The sequence below is a fragment of the Amblyraja radiata genome, chromosome 23 (genome assembly GCF_010909765.2).
Source record: "Amblyraja radiata isolate CabotCenter1 chromosome 23, sAmbRad1.1.pri, whole genome shotgun sequence".
Classification (NCBI taxonomy): Eukaryota; Metazoa; Chordata; class Chondrichthyes; order Rajiformes; family Rajidae; genus Amblyraja; species Amblyraja radiata.
The window spans coordinates 29,519,030-29,527,132 of record NC_045978.1 but is presented as its reverse complement, the minus strand read 5'-3'; the positions used below and the strand labels follow the sequence as shown (position 1 = coordinate 29,527,132).

General features: G+C 39.6%; 1 protein-coding gene across 5 annotated transcripts in view; it reads right to left on the bottom strand.

The window, feature by feature from the left end:
- The window catches only part of osbpl2 (oxysterol binding protein like 2), a 93,500-nt gene that overhangs the window by 47,297 nt on the left and 38,100 nt on the right, over positions 1-8,103 (bottom strand). For all 5 annotated transcript variants that reach the window (XM_033041936.1, XM_033041939.1, XM_033041935.1 and 2 more), the window contains one exon: positions 1,705-1,855. In XM_033041936.1, the coding sequence (XP_032897827.1) occupies positions 1,705-1,741 (37 nt within the window). In that variant the 5' untranslated portion in view covers positions 1,742-1,855. The remainder of the gene's footprint in view (positions 1-1,704; positions 1,856-8,103) is intronic.

Genomic DNA, 8,103 nt, shown 5'->3' with positions numbered 1-8,103 from the left:
AGACAGAGAGAGAGAGAGAGAGAGAGAGAGAGAGAGAGAGAGAGAGAGAGAGAGAGAGAGAGGCCCGCTCAGAGTTGAACGATAGGTGTCCCGGGTGCTTGGCACGGCTTTTAGGTTGCCCGGCGGAACTTTAGGTCGCCATTGGCACCCAGGCAACCATTCATTTCGAGCCCTGTGTATGATGGGTCTTTGTCCCAAACACTGCATTTCCTTATGTAGGATAGATAAAGATAGATGTTCTGTAGAGTAGTTCTAACTGCATGATCAACTTGCCAAAATTAACAATAACCTTTGGATTCAAATCCTGATGATCTTGGGTGATGCCATAAGGATTATATGGCACAACTGTCAGAATCTACCAATGCAGTTTACTGGCTGGGTGGCAGTGTGAACTGTGAGGAGGATGCTATGAGAATGCAGGGTGACTTGGACAGGTTCGGTGAGTAGGCAGATGCATGGCAGATGAAGTTTAATGTGGATAAATGTGAGGTTATGCACTTTGGTAGCAAAAACAGGAAGGCAGATTAATGGTCAAGTTGGGAAAAGGGGAAGTACAACGGGATCTGGGGATCCTTGTTCATCAGTCAATGAAAGTAAGCATGCAGGTACAGCAGGCAGTGAAGAAAGCAAATGGCATGTTGGCCTTTATAACAAGAGGAGTTGAGTAAAGGAGCAAAGAGGTCCTTCTGCAGTTGTATAGGGCCCTAGTGAGACCACGCCTGGAGTATTGTGTGCAGTTTTGGTCCCCTAATTTGAGGAAGGACATTCTTGCTATTGAGGGAGTGCAGCGTAGGTTTACAAGGTTAATTCCCTGGATGGTGGGACTGTCATATGCTGAGAGAATAGAGCGGCTGGGCTTGTATACTCGGGGTACTAATTGGGAATGATCAGCCATGATCACATTGAATGGCGGTGCTGGCTCGAAGGGCAGAATGGCCTACTCCAGCACCTATTGGCTCGTAGATCAGGTGAATATGAACAATTTTCCCTCGGTTAAGATGCAGATGGTCAAGAATAGCGCACAAATATTTGTTTGCCAACATACAAACAGTCACACCTCCTAGAAGAAATATTTACTTCGTACAAAATAAAATTAAATTCACTTGTACAATTTTGGATATTTATCTTCATGACTATGCCACTTATTTTAAAATAGTCTTTCATATGCATATTCAAGGTAACCAAGCGATCCATACTTCTAGCAAAGGTAGACAAAATGCTGGAGAAACTCAGCGGGTGAGGCAGCATCTATGGAGCGACGGAAGGGCTCCATGGATGCTGCCTCACCTTCGCTCCACAGATGCTGCCTCACCCGCTGAGTTTCTCCAGCATTTTTGACTACCTTAGATTTTCCAGCATCTGCAGTTCCTTATTAAACATAAATACTTCTAGCAAGATTGAACACTCTTCAACATCTCCATGCATGGTTTTAAAACCTAGTTTTATAACTTGTCCGTATCGTTAAATCAGAACCATTGGGATTTCAAAACCAAAATATAGGACAATACAGCACGAATAGGCCCTTCGGCCCAGTGTCTGTGCCAAACAATGCCAAATTAAACTACTCTCCACAACCAGAACGTGATGTTAAAGCAAGAACAACTTTCAGCAGCTTTTTAAAAAATTAAATTCCCATTCATTGAAAGGCATAGATTGGGAGTTTTAAAGAAAGTATAGGTTGTAAAAATCCACAAAAATACTTGCCTGTGACTGCATCATAAAACTCTTCTTCACTATTCATCCTCCCTTTGGAAAAAAACTCCTTTGATTCCAATGTAGGCACTTCAGTGCATTATTCTTCTTTGTCACGGTATTGAATAATGTTTCTCGATTTTCCTAGGTATTCACGAAATATCTAAAACCAAAAATAATTGAAAAGCAATTAGAAAAGCACTTTACACACCTGTCATTGCATTAAAATATTGCATCATTTGATTCTCAGATACAATAGACAATAGGAGTAGGAGTAGGCTATTTGGCCCTTCGAGCCATGAGCCTTCACTGTGATCATGGATGATCATCCACAATCAGTACCTCGTTCTTGCCTTCTCCCCATATCCCTCGACTCCACTATCTTTAAGAGCTCTATCTAACTATCTCTTGAAAGCATCCAGAGAATTGGCCTCCGTTGCCTTGAGGCAGAGAATTCCACAGATTCACAACACTCTGGGTGAAAATATTTTTCCTCATCTCCATTCTAAATGGCCTATCCCTTATTCTTAAACTGTGGCCCCTGATTCTGCACTCCCCCAACATCGGGAACATGTTTCCTGCCTCTGGCGTGTCCAATCCCTTAATAATCTTAATTGTTTCAATAAGATCCCCTCTCATCCTAAATTCCAGTGTATATAAGCCCACTCGCTCCATTCTTTCAACATATGACAGACATCCGGGAATTAACCCCGTGAACCTACGCTGCCTCAATAGCATGAATGTACATCCTCAAATTTGGAGACCAAAACTGCACACAATACCAGGTGTGGTCTCACCTGGGCCCCGTACAACTGCTGAAGGACCTCTTTGCTCCTACACTCAAACTCCTCTTGTTATGAAGGCCAACATGCCATTAGCCTTCTTCACTACCTGCATGTTTACTTTCAGTAACTGATGAACAAGGGCCCCCAGATCTCGTTGCACTTCCCCTTTTCCTAACTTGACATCATTCAGATAATAATCTGCCTTTCTGTTCTTGCCACCAAAGTGGATAACCTCACATTTATCCACATTAAACTGCATCTGCCCATTCACCCAACCTGTCCAAGTCACCCTGCATCCTCATAGCATCCTCCTCACAGTTCACACTGCCACACAGCTTTGTGTCATCTGCAAATTTGCTAATATTACTTTTAAGGTTGCTGTAATGTAAATGTAATGTAAATGCCAGCGTCCTTTGAGGCCAGTAGAAGCTGGCGAGTTGGGCAGTGCCTAGTGACTGACGTCAAGTGACCTTCTAGAAGTTTCTGTTAGTTGTTGGAAATAAACTCTTCTGACAAGATGTCGGACGTGTATTCATTGTGCTAGCCACAACAGGGTCATACAGAAGACATTACAGTTGCCAATGCCAATCCAGATATTTTCCCTTTTACAAAATGAACACTTCCAAATCTTAATGATGACGTATTCAGAGTGAAATGTTAAAATTACAAGATTATTATGAAAAAACATGTCCCATCAACTGATCCACAAAAGTAGTACAGATAGTTCTGCTATAACTCAGTAGTTGAATTCCTGAGAAACCTTGAGTTAGGGTGTTTCACAGAGAAAGAGGACTTACTTTTTGTTGCCTTCCCCACAGTGGAAAATGTTGATTCTGTTGTGGGGGGGACGTTCTTGTTGAATTCTATAATGTGTTATGTCATTTTTCTGATTTTTAATTTTTCTATGGATGTACGGAAACTTTATTTCTTTTATTATTTCTTTTATGTAAAGCACTTTGATTTCAACGCAAGTTGATTTAAACGTGCTATATAAATAAAATGTACTTACTTACTAGAGTTAAACAGCACAGAAATTTGCTGTGTGTACTCAAAGGTAAAATATGCACATAGGATAAGATCTTATCTTTATAAAGGAACCAATATTGTACAATATATTAACTGGCAAGTGCAATAAATCGCTGATGTTTTATGAATTTGCCATATGCAAATTGTCTGTTGTTTCTCTAGATTTCAGCAATAACTGCACTACCAGAGTATTTATTTAGTTTAAATTGCATTGGAATGTTGTGAAAGAAAAGTGAAAGCTAGCATACCAATCGAAGGCTCTATTTTTTTTAAATCGCTAAGGGAAAGCATTGATACTAAAGTAGGTTTTTATTCTCCTGGTCCATGACCATTAGGAATTAGACCTATTTAAAACTTTAGACACCGATTGCTTTAGAACATTAAAAATGCAACCATGCATTTTGAGATGAGCATCAATCAGATTTAAGAATATACAGTTGGGTTTCATGGTGATTTCTGTCGTGCTTTTGCTTTATTTTGAAGCAGATACAGTGCATTCAGAAAGTATTCAGACCCCTTCACTTTTTCCACATTTTGTCACGTTACAACCTTATTCTAAAATGGATTAAATTCTTTTTTTTTTATCATTAATCTATACACAATACCCCATAATAAAAAAACAAAAACAGGTGTTTAGAAATTTTTGCAAGTTAAAAACAAATAACTGAAATATCACATTTACATAAGTATTCAGACCCTTCACTCAGTACTTTGTTGAGGCACCTTTGGCTGCAATTACAGCGTCAAGTCTTCTTGGGTATGACGCTACAAACTTGGCACACCTGTATTTGGGTAATTTCTCCCATTCTTCTCTGCAGATTCTCTCAAGCTCTGTCAGGTTGGATGGGGAGCGTCGATGCACAGCTATTTTCAGGTTCCTCCAGAGATATTCGATCGGGTTCCAGTCCGAGCTTTGGCTGGGCCACTCAAGGACATTCACAGACTTGTCACAAAGCCACACCTGCGTTGTCTTGGCTGTGTGCTTAGGGTCGTTGTCCTCTGCCCCAGTCTGAGGTCCTGAACGCTCTGAGGCAGGTTTTCATCAAGGATCTCTCTGTACTTTGCTCCATTCATCTTTCCCTCGATCCGGACTAGTCTCCCAGTTCCTGCCGCTGAAAAACATCCCCACAGCATGATGTTGCCACCACCATGCTTCACCGTAGGTATAGTATTGGCCAGGTGATTAGCGGTGCCTGGTTTCCTCCAGACGTGACACGTGGCATTCAGGCCAGAGTTCTATCTTGGTTTCAGCAGACCAAAAAATCTTGTTTGGGTACCTTTTGGCAAACTGCAAGCGGGCTGTCATGTGCCTTTTACTGAGGAGTGGCTTTTGTCTGGCCACTCTACCATAAAGGCCTGATCAGTGGAGTGCTGCAGATATAGTTGTCCTTCTGGAAGTTTCTCCCATCTCCACAGAGGAACTCTGGAGCTCTGTCAGAGTGACCATCGGGTTCGTGGTCACCTCCCTGACCAAGGCCCTCTCCCCCAATTGCTCAGTTTGGCCGGGCGTCCAGCTCTATGAAAAGTCCTGGTGGTTTCAAAGTTCTTCCATTTAAGAATGACGGAGGCCACTGTGTTCTTTGGCACCTGCAATGCTGCAGAAATTGTTTTATACCCTTTTTCAGATCTGTGTCTTGACGCAATCCTGTCTCGGAGGTCTACGGAAAATTCCTTTGTCTACATGGCTTGGTTTTTACTCTGACATGCACTGTCAACTGTGGGACCTTATGTAGACAGGTGTGTGCCTTTCCAAATCATGTACAATCAATTTAATTTACCAGTTGTGGACCAATCAAGTTGTAGAAATATCTCAAGGATAATCAATGGAAATAGGATGCACCAAAGCTCAATTTTGAGTCACAGCAAAGGGTCTGAATACTTATGTAAATATGATATTTCAGGTATTTATTTTTAATTACTTTGCAAAAATGTATTGCGTATTGTGTGTGGATATTGTGTGTAGATTGATGATTAAAAAAAATATCATCCATTTTAGAATAGGGCTGTAATGTAACAAAAAGTGGAAAAAGTGAAGGGGTCTGAATACTTTCTGAATGCACTGTATGTGTGAAATACTAAAAGAAAATCACTAACAATTAACAAAACAGTCTAGCGACTGGCATTTAGTATACTGATCAGGCATTGTTCAGTGAACCAGAGGCCTGATGTTCTCATCTTACTGGGAACTAGAACACCATCACATAATCACTTTTGCATTTTAATTGGAACTCTTTTTTAGACTATTTTCTATTTGTAAAATTTGTAAATATCTAATAGAACATATTCCTATATTGTGAGTAACAATAAAAGACAGATTGCATTCATTCTGTGCAATGTACTGCAAATGAAAGGAGGTGTCTTTTTCGAACTAAAAGTTTAATTTTTTTTTAAATAAGGTTCATGTTTACCAGCCTTAATATCTCCACAGACTTCACGTTCAATCAGTTTCCTAGGAAGCTCTTGATTATGCTAAAAACTCTATACAAACGGATGTGGTAGCTTCAATAAGCACAAGAGAAATCATATTCCCAGCATGCTAAATTCTTAACACAAAGTTTTTAACCTTCTAGAATAACATTATAAAAATTGCTAAGTAATATTTGCATTTAAATTGATCAGTATCAGACTCCAATAAACTGCTCCCATTATTGCCGCACCTTTCTATTTGTGCCTTTTGATGGACGTTGAAAGCTTCCCATTCTGGTTTTAACCTGCAACTACATTCCTACCACACCATGTCCAAACATTTCAAAACTGCTTTAAACACCCTTGCACCTTTTTATTTCTTCCCTGGATAAAATAAGGAACTGAAAGCAAATAGCATTTAACTATCTGCCCAAAAGTTTTTCTAATTATTAAATAATAATGACTGGTAGGGCTAGGTGAACAAATGAACCAATTGTTTTACCTGGAATGGAATCATTGGGGAGGGGTAAAAAGTCAAAGGATACATTTACCAGGGAAAATTAAAAATTTATTAACGGTCACATTTTAATCATTAATAGTATAGTGTGCATGAGGTAATTGATTAAAAATAAAGGCAACACACACCTGAAAAGACAACACCAAAATAAAACTGCTTCAATTTTAAATTATGCAAAATCTAAAAAGAATAAAGTCCATCTGATCAGCAATTGGAATTTTGATCATAAAATTTCCAAAATATTATTTATCTAATATGGTTAATGCTCCAGCTCAGAAAACCAATCTAATCTAATTTGCTTTAGAATATATAGTAACATATATTAAATTAACAATGGTAATTCTTTATGCGTTTATAGTATTTATAGGTTTATTGCATGTCTTTCAGGATGTTCATTACGATAGTCAAAGCTGCTGCTAAAAGCATAAGGATTTTTTAATTTCTGAATGCACTGGAAAATTCAGGGGGGTTTGTTAAGAATTTACATATAATTAGAGTATTCAATGTTCATACCATGTAAGCTACCCAAGTGGAATATGAAGAGGTGTTCCACCAGTTTGTGTGTGGCCTGACTCTAGCAATGGAGATGACTCAGGACAAAGGTCAGTATGAGAATGGAAAGGAAAGTTAAAATGGTTAGCAACCGACTGATCCAGTAGGCCTTGGCGGACCGAGTACAAGTGTTTGGCACTTTGCTTTTATGCCCAAGATTCCAGCATCTGCTGACCCTTGCGTCACAGGTTTATTATCATATGCACAGGTAAGGCGAGGTAGAGGTACTATGAAAATCTTGCGTGCAGCACCATCACAGGTGTATACTCAGCCAACACTCAAGTTATTCATAAATTTACCAGAAGGTAAAAGACAAAAAGAAAACATTTGTGAAAAAAAAGAAAATAAATCCATTGTAGTACAAGAGGTGGTCCAAATTATTCCATTGCCGAGGTAGATTTGGGTTGTGCAGGTCGGTTCAAGAACCAGATGGCTACAAGAAAGTAGCTGTTCCTGAACCTGGGGTGTTGGGACCTCTGCACCTCATGCCAGTTGGTAATAACAAAAAGAGGCATGATCGGAATGTGGGGTACTTGACGATAGAAGCCGACTTCTGAGGCAGTGACTAGTGCAGATTTTTTAGATGATAGGGAAGGCTGTGCCCGTGATGGACAAGGCCGAGTTCACCATTCTCTGTGGCCTCTTGTTTTCTAATGCATTTTCTACAATGCATCTGTACAAGTTTGTTGGCGTATTCATTAAAATGCTAAATTTCTTTACACTTCTTTCGAGGCGCTGGTGCACCCACTTCATGATTACATTGATGTGCTTGGCCCAAGCCAGGCATGTTAAAATGAAAAAAAGACTGACTTCCCCTTTCTGAGGTCAATGATTTGTTCCTTGGTTTTGTTGATGTTGAACCAGAGGTTGTTGTTGCAGCACCGCTCAACCAGGTATACTCTTTCTAGTGCTGCTGACTCGTGCTTTGGAGAATGTTATTCAAAAATTTTACTGCAGGCACCAACAGTCATTTTTTTTAATGTATTGGTTATAAAATTAAAAGGGCATTAATATAAATTTCTTGGTACAACACCATTCATAACAAGAGTTATCTACAATGATAAAAGGAGCCATTGCTGAAACATCTGGGCTAATTCTTGATTATTTCCATTCCTCCAGTAACAA